General features: G+C 50.4%; 1 protein-coding gene across 1 annotated transcript in view; it reads right to left on the reverse strand.

Moving 5' to 3' along the window:
- Window positions 1-13,914, reverse strand: part of RPTOR (regulatory associated protein of MTOR complex 1) — a 163,041-nt gene that overhangs the window by 67,662 nt on the left and 81,465 nt on the right. Inside the window, exons 11-14 of the mRNA XM_035899198.1 lie at window positions 11,256-11,331; window positions 7,735-7,836; window positions 4,194-4,277; window positions 2,338-2,448 (exon numbers count right to left, since the gene is read on the reverse strand). Of these exons, the coding sequence (XP_035755091.1) occupies window positions 2,338-2,448; window positions 4,194-4,277; window positions 7,735-7,836; window positions 11,256-11,331 (373 nt within the window). The remainder of the gene's footprint in view (window positions 1-2,337; window positions 2,449-4,193; window positions 4,278-7,734; window positions 7,837-11,255; window positions 11,332-13,914) is intronic.

Below are 13,914 nucleotides of genomic sequence, written 5' to 3' on the forward strand. Positions count from 1 at the left end.
GGATATTCGGCTCTCCAGGGCCCTAGCAAGCTTGTGCTCCGTCGCATCCGAATGCGAAGGGGAAAGAGCAATCGGCTGAACTCCAGTCCCAGTGAGAGCAATTCCATCAGCTACACTCTCCTGAGACCAGATAAAATACGCGCCCAGGGGACAGCGGATGAAGGAGAGAGACAGCACCGGACAGTTACTGCGGGGATGAAGATTAGCTGCCAGAATGTTAGAAAATAAACAGGCTCTCATAGGCTGGGGCCACGGCCGCTGCTGGGATGCCGGCGGTAGCACCCACGCGGAGCAGCGCCTCGCCCCCGCGGCTGTCGGCCCCCCCGACTCCTACGAACGGCCGTCTCCGAGAAAACGAAGCAGGCGCGCAGCGCAGCGTGCCCCCCGCGGCCCCGGGCACCGACGGCTGCCCCGCCGGGTCGGACAAACGCGGAAGACCGCGTCTCATCCTGGAGCGTGCGGGTACAGCTCCCGCGGTTCGTTCAGCTAAACCTACCCTCTGGAAAGGCGGAGGGCTGGGCAAGTCGAGCCGGCCGTGGCGTTACGGAGCTCGGAATCCACGCAACACGCGTGCTTTTTGTTAAAACTTTGAAACTGAGTTTGTTTCAAACGTACACGGCCAAGCCTCGCACCAGCTGAGGAGGGACTAGAGATGTCCGCGTTGATACTTAGCACAAGGAAGTGTTCTTCTCGCTTCCGCTATGGTGCCGCGTTCGTGCCCTTCCCGGTGGGAGCACCCGAGCCGCCGCTGCCCCCTCCCTCGGCAGCATTCACTGCGTTCTCCCGCTGAAGCTGCCCTCTCCTCCCTTCTCACTTGCACCCCTTGTTTGTGGAGCTACTGAACGGAAAAGTGGAAAGAAACCCTAACACAACATTTACGAGTACTTCTGCTGCTGTTCCGTGTTAAAGCACAGCCTGCCAGAGGAGTGGGCAGCAAAGCTGAGCATGGGAGCAACACTGACGGCGGCAGGAGAGGAGGAGGGGGACAGAGCCCTCTCGGATTGGCTTCCCCACCACCAAGGTGAAGGATGGCACGACACGCCGTGTAAATTATACATGAGCTGAGTCTGAAAGGTACCCGGGGCTGAACGTCAGCCACGGAGAGGCATGCATCAGAAATAAGCTTTTCAAGAGTAGCTTTAAGATGAATAGTTTTCATTTTCTTTGCTTTCCAAAATCCTCTTAGGATGTTAATGAAAATACAGTTAGAAAGCTAAACCTGACACTGCTGGATCGACAGTGGGGACAAATTCCAACAAGTTCAGCGTTATTCTCCATATGGCAATGGAAGAGCTATAACGAAAATAACCCCCAAACAGGCAAGATCCGACTTCGACAAGCAGCTCAGGCAATTTCCTATCAGCTTATAATCGTGCTGCAATTAGCTGTGTGCACCACTCCTAATAATCTTACATTGCTCAACTAATTGCACCCACAAACCATGGCGTCACATACACGACCACACAAACGTATCCCCAATTACTTACCTGCTTAATTACTTGCTAAAAACCCCACAAACCAGAGCGCTGGTTAAGGCCATCTTTAAAAATCAGCGCTCAGTTTTTAAACTTTCCCCCTAAAGGTGCCAAAAAACTCCTGAGAAGATCAGAACCCTGGGCCCACGACAGGGGTAACCTCTCTCCTGCGGGGGGTGGACGCTTCTGTGGCAGCCCCCTTCAGTGCATCGGCTCATGCATGAGACTTGGAGCAGGACTTAAAAATCACCAAAAATTACCTCTGCTTTATTTCTAGAACAATTCTGTGCCTGACAACTACCCACAGCCCGTTCTGACAACTGCCAGGAATGGTCTGCAGCAAAACAAGTTTGATGACAACCTGAAGTGAACAAAGTGAGGGAGAGTATGGGTACGCACACGTGACAAGGTACGGGTGCATCTGAAGCCCCTTCGGCAAGCAAAGCTATACCTTCCCCAGTAAGGATGCCGTCAGTGAGGCCCGATGGCTTTGACCTAGAGCACCTACAGCCTAGAGCCCCAGGGGACCGCACGGCGCTAACGTCACCCTGCAGCATCCATACCCAGAGCCAACCTGCTTTCCTCCCATGCAGGTACGAAGAGGTGGGCACCAACCCACCCAGCGTCAGCGCCTTAACGGGGCTTCCCCGTTCCCAACGTTTCAGCAGCCAGCCTTCAACCCAAGCCCAACAAACGAATGAGGTAACACACGGGTCCCCAGACAACACACACAGCGTCTTTCTGAAGCACCCCGGGAGGAAGCCCCAAGTCTAAGGCAACTGGATAAAGCAAACGGGGCCGGGGGGTGGGGAGGGCACATTGCTGAAACCCGAAAGAAACAGCCAAGTTCAGAAGTACTCACGCTGTCCACTGCCAGAATTTTGGCCCAGATGAAGACAAGGAGCGGTCTCAGCTCGCGAGCTGAACTTTGAAGCAGCTTCAGCACATACGGGAAAATGCCAACAGACAGGGCCTGGGGAGCCAGAGAGAAGAGCAAACGCTTGTGAACGGCTCAGCTTCACCGCAGGGGCCGGAGCGAGCGCTCTGCGGAGACGCAGCGCATTTAACGACACAGATGAGAAATCTGGCAGAAAACAATTTCATACGTTTCTAGTAAAGAGGGGATCCCTGTGTATTTATCTATTGCTCATTTTAATCTCGGATGTCACCAGATATTTTCAGACTCATTTGGTCCATGGAGACTCAGAGTTAATCTAGCACTCGCTTCTGCTCGTTACGGCCTGCGCTATTTCATGCTTCATGATACGTCGCGCTCTCCTCGGATGGGGCCATTTGCTCTCACAAGCAAACAGACTGCAACAGCTCAATAACTGCAGGCTTCCCACTGGAAATTAGTCGGCCTCTTGCCTGACACAGGCTTCTCACCAAGCCTTTGCTGCGGGATTTGAGACTGTGCCCACAGGGGGACACGTAACACGTGAAGTCTTTGAGAATCCCACCCTGACTGCAGACACCTTTCCCAAAGCACAACGTAAAGGAAATGTATGGCGAGGGACTGCGCCTGCAGCGCTGCGCTCCCGGGGGTACCACCCCCACAACCCAGGGTCCTAAAACCTCTGGATTATAAACTTCTGTGAGGATCAAAACATAGCTTCAGGTCAGCCACAGGCGGCCTTGGCTTGGGCTGCTCCATAAACCTCGCCGGCCGTTTTCGCTGGCTGATGCTTGGCTGCTGCCAGGTTGTGGGGGTAAGCATCTCATCTCTCCTTCTTTTAAATCCCTCCATGGATGGGGACTCGACCACCTCCCTGGGCAGCCCATTCCAGAGCCTGACAGCCCTTTCCGTGAAGAAGTTTTTCCTAATGTCCAACCTAACCCTGCCCTGGCGCAACTTCAGACCATTCCCCCTCGTCCTATCGTCTGTTACCAGGGAGAAGAGGCCGACCCCCACCTCGCTACAGCCTCCACAGAAAAGGCTTGGTAAAAAGCCTGTGTCAGGCAAGAGGCCTATTAATTTCCAGATTATAATCCAGAGGTCTTAAAATCACCTTTCCTGCACGCTTTCTCCCCAGCGCTGAGGGCGAAGCCGTCTGCGAAGGCGTGCAGAAGGGAGCTGCAGCTGGGGTGAAGGAGGAGGGTACAGACCACCACTAAACAGTCCCATCACTGAGCTGTTCCACAGCCAGCAGCTCTGCGCCTTCATCGCTTTTACCAACAAGTAGCTCCATTTACAAGAGTGCTTTAAACTGCTCCTCTGCTTAGTTCTTATTTATTATCTGCGCGGTGCCGGCCGCTTTCCAAAATGCAGAAGGCAGCTGCCACCTTCTCAGAAGAGCTTATAAAATCCAGAGACCAAACAGATAGAGAAGGAAATGATCCAGCCAGTATGCTGAGAGAACAGATGATAAACACAGGTGCTATTTTTTTGTTATTTATTTTATATGACAAACCTTCTTCTTTGTCCCAGGTATTTCCTCCTGTCTTGTCCCTTACAATATTTTACGCTAAACTATTCCCAAGGAACTCCTCTTTGTTGTCGTGCAAGCAAACAGCTATTTGGCCTTTGTGATTAATACAAACCACTCCTCTTTTAGGGCTGCTCGCTCCGTTTCATACACCTGAACACACAGAACACTGGTCATTCGTTAAATCTGGGGAATATCTTCCACATTTTCCTTCCACAAATCCTCATTTGTATTTATCGCCTCTACCGAGACAAACCAGACTTTTCCAAGACAAGATGCAACGTCCACGCACCAAGCTAACTGCCCAGGGACCCAGGTCCAAAAATCTTCCCAGCAAATCAAGAGCTCGCAGCCGATGTACCTGGCTCAGCAGCACCTGCAGAGGAGAGGGATAACGGTTATTGCTTGAAAGAGCAAAAATCCTCGCGACCGCAGAGCAAATCTAAGGGGACCTCAGGATCGTCTGAACAAACTGATGGAAAAAGCTGGAAGGCAAACCCTGACCGCACCGAGCAGCGCCGCCGGGGGGTCACTGTCCCTCCCGATAACGCTCTCCTTCCTGAAGTTCCTGCAGACCCGTGCAGACGTGCTCCTGGGAACGCAGTTATCCCCCACCTCCACGCCATCGCTCGCCTTGTGCTCTCTGCTCATTTCCTCTCGAGCACAGCGGTTCCTACGCAGCACAGCCCTGCGAGGTGGAAGCAGCCCCTATGGATTTCAGATAGCCTTTCCCCAGTGAAGCAGGAACACGACTGCATCTGCAGGAAGGATTCAAAGGTGAGCAAAAAGCCCAGCCTCTGTTACTCAAACCCGCTCAGAAGCAGAAAAAGAGGCTTTGCTTTCCTTGGCAAATCGATGTAAGAGACTTAAGAGGGAAGCAAAAGGTCACATTAGTCGTTAATAAAAATCTCATTAAAATGAAGTCTGACAACGATAATGAGGTAGTAGTTTACTGGCTTATACCTACCCGGGTGTGAAATATTAACAGGCAGACTTTCAGTTCTTAATCTCCTTAACAGATGTAAGATATTGGAATGCAACATTTAATCCTCAGTTTAAATTGAGAAACATCCCTCAGCATGGGTCTCGGAGACTCGTTGATTTAGCTCCCCAATTCCATCCCTTTCTCAGTGTTTTTCCAAACGGCGTATTCAAATTACATTATTTTTCATGTTTAATATCAAAGAATAACTAAATTACTTGGCTGATGTCTCATACTATGGACGTCTGATACCAGATGCTGAAGTTGTGCAGAGGAAGTCCCGTAGAAAAAGGCGGTTACAAGGGAGAGCGCGTTTCACCTCCGAATATCGGAGCTCAGGGCTCAGGACAGGTCATAAGGGAAAGGATTTTGTTCACCCTGCCCTAGTTGGCACCAACCTATTCCATAAACTTACTTGGCACGATTAGCAATGTGCTTTAAAGCTGCCCAGCACAGGACTAACAGGGGCAGCTCTCTGAGATTAAAGCAGTAAGAGAGAGCAGGGCAGGGCAGAAGCTGGGGCAGCCGGAGCGACGGACAGGCTCGTTAGGTGCAGGGCGCTTACGCAGACGTGGGAGGCACGGGTTTGACAACGCTGCTGTTCCCCGACCTTCAGGAATAAACAAGTGAATCCACAGATTCTGTCATAGCTGGGAAAAAAAACTGGATGTAATTGAAAAGGATGTCCAGGCAAAGGTACAAAACCACATCTCTACACGGCTGGCATCCCGCAAGAACCTTTAACCAAACCAAACTCTGACTTATTTTAAAAGCTCTGTTGCATTATCTTCAAAACCAAAAAGCCATCGGTCTCGCTCAGGTTTTTATATTCCCGCTTCCCAGACTGACCTGCACAATAATCCGAAGCCAAAACCGACACAAACTCTAGAGACCTGGACGACAACGTGGGGAGCCTGTGCACAAGTTATGAACTTCTGGTGAAATTATGAAACTGCTGCACTGTGCCACTACCCACACACAGCTCCGCACCCCATCCCTCCCCGACGTCTGTCTGTCGTTATTCCTAGCCAGAAGATAGGGAAGCTAATGATGTCCACACAGGCAAGGTAAGAGATTAATTGGGACACAAGAGAAGAATTTAGCAGTAACAGCCAACATTTTAGCAGGAATCTCCTAAGGAATGCAGGATGGAGGAAGGGGACCACAACAGTGGTCTCCCCGGGGCTTTCTGTGGAGATCTGGAGATCACACGGCAGGAGGTACCTCCACAAGGACCGAGCATCTGCTACTCAGGCTCCTTCAGGCTGTGTGTGTGCTAACTTCTCTTCGGTGACTTCTCTCTCCTCCGCACCGGGAAGCCACCCATGTCTGCTCTGCTCCATGCACAGCAAGAATTCAAAATGGAAAGCAACTTCTTGAAATCAATTAAAAGGCCATTTACAAAGGACCGTCTCCCCGTCCTTGACAAATCCAAGCTTTGCATAGCTGGCATCATGCCCCTGGCACTCAAATACCTTCCTTCCCCAGGGGTACATCTAAAAGGGGAAATCAGAACCAACCTTTGTTAGAATACAGCAGCGTTGTCTAAGCACTCCCAAGGGGCCAAAGCAAAGCGACACTCGAAAAGGGTCTGAAATGCACTTCTGCCCTCTCTCTATCAGCTGGTCTCTGATTCAGAGCATCTCAGACCTGTTAACAAGCCATCTTATTCCACTATACAATTAATATGCTTTAGTTATAAGAATAATGATGTTGTCCCAGCTCATTTTTGCTCCAGGAAGGAAAGCAGGTTCCTTTGCCAGATGACCTCTCCATTCCACTGCAAGGTTAAGCTACCTGCAGAGCCCTCTGCTGCCAAATAATTCACGGGAAAGCAGCAAAGTTGGTGCTGGAGTAGAAACCTGCCTTCCCCCCATCGCAGTGACAGAGATAAACCATGCATCTGTTTATCCAACTGATCTCTCAAGGCTTGCGAGGCTCGGGAAAATGAAGATTTGGTCTTACAGAGATTGATGGTGCTGTCAGTCACAAAACAAGCTGGCAGCTAGCAGAGGGAAGGTGAGTCTTCTCACATTTAGTGGAATCATATCCGTGTATGAGTGACTGGAAACGTTCCTTCAAAATGACTTTTGCTGCCTGGTAGAGAAGAGACCACAGCTTCCTTGAACAGGGGCTACATTTCTGTCAATACAAACTCCTGGGGAGAAGAGGGCAAGAGCAGATGACAACTGTAATGTGTGCCTTGCCATAAAATACTATTTGAAATGAGGTGTTAGGCTTCTCCTAGATTTACTTCTCCTCTGTACACACGCACTTGGTCTAGTCTGAGCAAATGCCTACCAGAACTCTACATCCCTTCCAGGCATGGTCTTCAGAGACTTGTTTCTATGTTCTTGCAGCAAAATCTCAGCATCGCATTAAAGGGAACGCTTTCCAGGCTGTACCAGACAGATAAGGAAGCCATTTCCAAACTAAACTGCAGTAACTTCCACTTGCTGAAAGCAGAGAGAAGATGAAGTCTCTGCCTGATAGAGCTCGCATATCAGAGGAGATACTACAGGGGAGAACAACAAAGACGTGCGAGACTTCTTCAGAGCAAAAGAGGGGGCAGCAGACCCCGATACTGCTGAAGCTGCAAATGGACTGGAGCGGGGAGCTTTGCTCAACGGAGAGTGAAGGTATGGGGGAAGAGAAGCACTTTGTCTTCATCTGCACGGGTCTAGCAAACATGCAATCAGCTCTAATTAGCCCTGAAGGAGCCCACGTAATTTCTGTACCCAAACGCCATCTGGTTGATAGCGCAGCACCCAGCGGGCAGGGAGAGCCGCACGCAAACACGCCGTGCCCGAGCCGCCGCAAGCCTCGGCGCGGCCCCTGCCCGGGCGCTCACCTGCAGGACGATGGGGAGCTGCTCCGGGGGGTTGCGGTTCTCCACGCCCATGGTCAGCCACACCTGGAAAGCCGTCAGCTGCTCCGCAAAGAAGGGGCTGTGCTGTTGGAGCGAGAGCGGGAATGCAAGTTTGGGTTAAAAAAAGAATTAAAAAAAAAAAGATATGAAACAACCAGTTTGGGCACCTACGGACTTGTGCAGCTTATTGTTTCCAAAGCCAATTCCTTTTAATTGCCAAATGTTTGTTCGGGGGTTTTTTAACGTATAAACATTTTCCAAAGACTGACCAGATACAATTTCCTTTAAATGTGCCGGTATTCTCTAACGTGTTTTAAAAAAGAAGGCAACAGTAGAGAAGCAGGAAAAGATATCACAGCAGGTCCTAGGGAAATCCAGCTAACCTCTTCCACCCGAGAAGCAGCCAGCCAGCAGTGGCTCCATCTGCTCTGCAGAGGTAGGTCCATGCCTGTAGCAGCCCACAGCGCTACCTCTGCCCAGCCCGCAGTGAATACAATCCAAAAGCAACAAAAAAACCACGTCCACCCGCGTCTCAGTCTTCCCTGGCTGCCCTAAACCTCTCCCACAAACAGGCGGCCACGCAGATGTGCTGCTCTGGGCTGCAGAGGAAGGCTGCCTCCCATTTATCAGGTTTGTAATTCAAGCCTTTTATTTAGCTGTCCATCACTTCGACACCTGTAACGCAGTGCAACGACTTCATACAGGCCAAAAAAAAAAAAAAAACAAACCCAAACAGAACATTTGCTTAAGCTATTGAATCCACTAATTTAATTAGAGATATCCTGGTCGCATGGGTGAATGAGCCTAAAAATCACATGCGGAGTGCTACAGTATTTACTAGATTGGCACTAGTGCCCTACCAAAGACAGGAGGGGTGGGGTGAGCCCCCGTCAGCTAGCACCCATCAGTGGTACTTCGGTGCTTCCTACTTAGGACAGCACGATCGCACGTTGCTTTGCAAAATGCATCTGAATGGCATCCAGAAAACACGAGCGAGACGAGCTTGTAGCTCCTCTAGGCACAGAGGAATCTGGCCGAGGGGACAGCAAATACAAGTGGAGAAAACATCGCGTACTCTGAAAAACATCTGATGAAAACCACCTGGTCTGACTCCAGCACGACGCCATCATTTGGGGGTGCCCCGCTCTGGCTGATGAAATGGGAAGGTTTATTGGGTGAGCTCTGACACTCTGCAGCACATTTCAAGTCCCGGGAGCCTGCTCGAGCGTGTGGAGCATCCCTCGCCTCCTAACGCCAAGGCTGACCGGCCAGCAGCGGGACGCTTGCTCCCCAAAGCGCTCTACTCCGCCAGTCCCTGGGCACATCAGCGCCCCCCGCCCGCGCAGCAGCGCTTGGAGGAACGTCCCTCGTGCCACCTTCCGCACCAAGTACCTGCTAGGAGCCAGGGATGAGAAAGTACTGACCAAAGCACACAGCAGCAGGTGGGAAATCTACAGGGAAAGGGAAATCAAGGGGGAAGGAGGCAGGGAAGGGATGGGAGGAGGGAGAGTAAACCAACGCCAGCTTGCCAGAAGCCAAGTCGCTCCCCTGCCATCTCCTGCACGAGCCCTGTGAGCCCGCGGGCCTTTCTCCATCAGGTTATCGCATTTTCCAGGTCTGACTAGGAAAGAACACCCAGAGAATAAGCAGGAGGCAGCCGCACGTGTGTTATAAACGTGCTGCTGAAACAAAACAGCCCTGAAGAGATTATCAATTGCTTTATCCAGAGCCAGACCGGACTCGAAACCCGCAGCGGCCAAGGCGGCCGGCGAACGATGGCAGCAGGTAACGCTGTGACTCACCCGGGCATTCGACATCCCAGGCTCCGACTGCTGCTCCTGCCAGCCGGGTCACGAAACAGGCTGAGCAGCCCCCGCGACACGACGCCCCTTCCCCTGCCTCGCCTCCAACAACAATTCCTCCCAGGATCACTGCCGGCCAGCAGCAGCGAACCTGCTCTGACATACAACGCTTCTTGCCGGGCATAAATCAAGGGGTCTGAGGGCAAAGCGTTGATTAGAACCCAAGGAACAGATCAGGGGTGTGCAGCTGCCTGTCTGCTCCAACCCATTCGTCACGGCGTAGAGCTAAGCCCCTTCCACTCCCTCCCACCCCAACAGCCACGGCTCATCCTCCTGTACCTAATACCTGTCCCCTCCCCACACAGGCACAGACCCACACGCTATGAATCACGCTGGATTTTAAATGGAAGCGTAAGGAAGAGCTCAGAAGAGGGCTCCATCCTGCCTTTACGTCTCGTGCCTGGGCTAGCTCGGCAAGTGGCAGCACGGGGGCTCCCAGCTGCGACGACGGCGCGTTGCTAGCTCTACCCACCTTAAGTTCTGGTCAAAATACACGTGAAATTACATTTGTCAGGCTTGAAACCCTGCCTGTGAATCGCTTCCACCCTCTGTCGAATCAATCACTAGCTGAGAATAACCACTCCGATCTGCTGAGCTCCGCTCATCCCTAGCAAGCGTTCGCCTCCTCTCAGCCCTGCCATGCACAGAAATCTGCCAAACTTCACCTCGCCTGACAGCGAGTGCCCAGATGAGGTCTAAGAGCAAGGTAAAAGCACCCAGTGACACTGTTAGAGACCTGGAATAAAAACGAACATAAGCTAGGAAAGGAAAAATTGTATTTGTTTCAATTTTGAAGTACAGCACATACAGCGGGCAAAAAAAGGGGCAGGAGGATAAAAGCCTTGGGGCATCTTTATCCCCCCCTCCTCACAGAAGCCCACAGCTCTCCTCCTGTAGTCGGGACTTGGGAGACAACCCGCGATCGCAGCCAGAAAACCTTTTGGACGTTTGGTAACATCAGAAAAATGCAAGAACATCCCGGCAAAGATAGAGAGAACATCATGGTGGAACAGGAACCTGAGGCTTATTTACCTGAGCAATTATTGTTTAAGGGTTTCCATTCATGAAATGTCAGAGGAATATCTAGAAAATCCATTCTCATCGGAGGAATTTAAGCCAAATATAACGTTTAAAGTTTTCCTTTTCTGCTCTCTGAGATTAACTGAAGTAGGAAAAAATCCCCCGGTGACTCACATGAATGATGCTGTGCTTAAGAAAATGCTTCGGACATACCCACAACCTTTATTTTGTTTTCAGATAAACATAACTCCACTGAGAGATAACTTTGGCATTAACGTTTTTCATTTCAAATCTCATGCTGGCAGGTTGGGATTTTTTTGCTGTTAGTCAAGAGTGAGGGCTCTGAAGTTTTAAGGGTCAGGTCTCAGGCATCATTCCCATGGGCAGGGGTTCCCTCCTCACCAGGAGGTGTGGGCTGAATCAGACATCTCACGCGGCAGTGAAGAACGTAAAGCTGATTTTAAATCTATTTATCCAAGCGAGGCGAAGTGCACAGTGACTATTTTCAAAAAAGCTAAACCCTTAAACTGCAAAAATTCAAGCAAAAGCAACGCGCTGAACTGAGGTTTCACTGACGGGTTAAACCGGGCACACAAGACTGCAAGATTTTATCCGACTTACCCTAAAGGCAGTTCCTTCCTCTATGATCGTAGGTAACTGGGAAAGGCAAATATCAACTGCGAGGTCCCACGCTTGCCTGGGGAAAAAGGTGAAAGAGGAAAGAGGAGGCATTACAAGTTATCCGTAAGCAACAGCAAGGTAAGTTTAAATTCCGATCATACAAGTATCTGGACAAAGCAGTGCTGTCTGACTGCCTTTGAAATCCTTAATATTCCCTTTCTTTAAAAAAGGCAGATAAACCCGACTGAAAACAGACGGAAGCTATTCAGAGGAACGGCGAGAAGGTCTGGCCCCGCGTCGCGGCAGGCTGGGCAGCTGGGTCACAGGAACTGCTCCTCTCCGACACAGAAAGAAGCCGGAGCGGGCTGAAGCCCTGTTACGTACCTGTCCTCAGGCAGAAACGCGTCAGCTGCTTTTTTTTAAAATAGAAGAATGAACTCGGTCCTGGCTGAGCTCCGGCCCCTGGTCCCCCAGCACACGCCTCTCCAGGCATCCCAACCCCAAGTCTCACCGGCTCAGAGGACGCAGCCCGGCTGACAAGCCCTCCGACCCACGGCTGGTGGAGACACCCACCCCACCGCGCTGACCCGCCTCCTCCGCGCCCTCGACACAGGTACCGAGCCATCGCACACGCCGCCGGGAAGAGGAACTCGGGCTCTACCAATCTAACCCTGCGCTGGGTTCTGCGTGGCAAACTTGCTTACAAAGACCAGCTCTACGTGACGCCCCGCAGACGGAGGGATACGCTGAACCAGAAGAAGAGAAACTACTAAAGATATCGGTTTTTACATGTAGCTACTGCACTATTTAGTGGCTGAAGTTTTGTGACTTACAATATTTTGGTGCTAGGGGTACAACAGCACGGGAATTACGTACGGTGGCCAAGGAACCGGTTGTGGCTGATTCAGTGCAAACAAAACGTGCTAACGGCCCGCTTCAAAACGCTCACAAACTAAGCCAGGACCAAACTAAAAGTTCCTAAAATGCCTCTAAAAAAGTGAATCCGTTACTTTTTACCCCAGTAATTATTATCCTGGCTCTATCCATAGGCGTTCCGCGCACTTCTCATTTTAACACATGAATTTACGCATGCTGAAAGGCAAGCGAGTTAAACCACCGCCCGCTGGGTTGCTCACACAAAAGAAACAAATTCGCTCTCCAGACACATTTGCTCTTCCATGGCTCGTGGCCATCATGTGTTAACATCAATAGGCCAAGCAGTTTTTCTTCTCCTAGGAACATTTGCAGACATAAGGCCATAGGTGATAATCAATACAGCGTATTTTAGTTACCTGCTCTAATAAGTTCTTAAATCACCCTGTTCCGAGTCCAACAAAGCCTTCCATCAGAACAACTGCCGCACGAAATCCATCCCATTAGCCCAACTGGCAGCTGTTCCCAACCGAAAACAATCTCTCCAATTAGATGGAAAAATAAACGATACGGCTCTTGCATTTTTTCTATGGATTCAAAAGGTGCGGCTTGGTTTGGTTGCCCCAGACCTTGTCCCTCTGCTTCACAGCATTCACCTTCCACTTGACAATATGCTGCCAATATAATTAAGAGGTAATCAAGAGATAATCAAAGCGCAGGCAACAAATGCTTCCCCCATGCTCAATAAAGACCCGTGCTGGAGACAAAATGTTTACAGAGAGCTGATGAGAGAGAGATTTATTCTTGGTTGAGGCAGAGGCAAAGTCAATTAGTACAAATATAAAGATAATTCTACTTCAAGCGAAGAAGTATGTCTGACTTCCAGGTTTCTTGGAGGAATGGGCGATACCACCTAAAGAAATCCTCTCAAACATTAGAAAATGTCAATACATGGTGCCTTTGAGATACCTTTTCCTACACAGGAGAAAACTGGTTTCGACAGAGAGACAACTGGTCTTATTTTGGCTGCCTATGAGAGGATCCTGCGTAGGTTGCTACCCTGCAGAGGCACAGAGCAAAGACACTGAGCTCCTCAAATTCATTTTAGGCGAGAAGCAGTAATACTGCTATAAAAATGTCCAAAGCAGCCCTGCAAGGTCAAATCTCAAAGGTTTTAAGTGTTATCCGAAAGAACAAACAAAAATTTAAAGAGAGATTTCAGTAGATGAAACCAAAATCTTTTTACCCTTCTAAACCCAGGCCATTAAATCAGCCACATAGCCAGTGCCACTCAATCCTTTAAAAGAGTAACCACCGATATAAACGTTACTGCTCATCGCAATCTAGAGAGCTGCTGGTTAACGTCAACTGCGTAAGAGAGACCAATCGACTCAGATACTTAAAATTATCCTTTCCAAACCAGCTCAACACACTGTTTCTGCCCCTACCAGGAAACAGAAAACCTCCCCAGGCAATGAGACACGCGAGCAAAGGCGTTTGGCCTGGAGTGAACACCACGCTACCTCCAGCTGCTGGAACAGCGACACCTTGCCTGCGAGACTTGAGGTTGCCCAGCTCACAAACGAGCTGCCAGACAGCCAGCTCTGCATCGGCAGAACAGGCGATGGCATCAACCAGCCATCACAATAATTAAAAGATTCAAAACAAGCCACAAAGGAACGGTAAAGGACTAACGCCATGGAGCACGAGAAGAGAAACAGAAGGGGAAAAATACTTGTTACAGTCATGGTGAAAATAATGGCTGGGGGGGGGGGGGGGGGGGGGG

Source organism: Egretta garzetta, unplaced genomic scaffold (assembly GCF_000687185.1).
Source record: "Egretta garzetta isolate BGI_Z169 unplaced genomic scaffold, ASM68718v1 scaffold131, whole genome shotgun sequence".
In the NCBI taxonomy this organism is placed as follows: domain Eukaryota; kingdom Metazoa; phylum Chordata; class Aves; order Pelecaniformes; family Ardeidae; genus Egretta; species Egretta garzetta.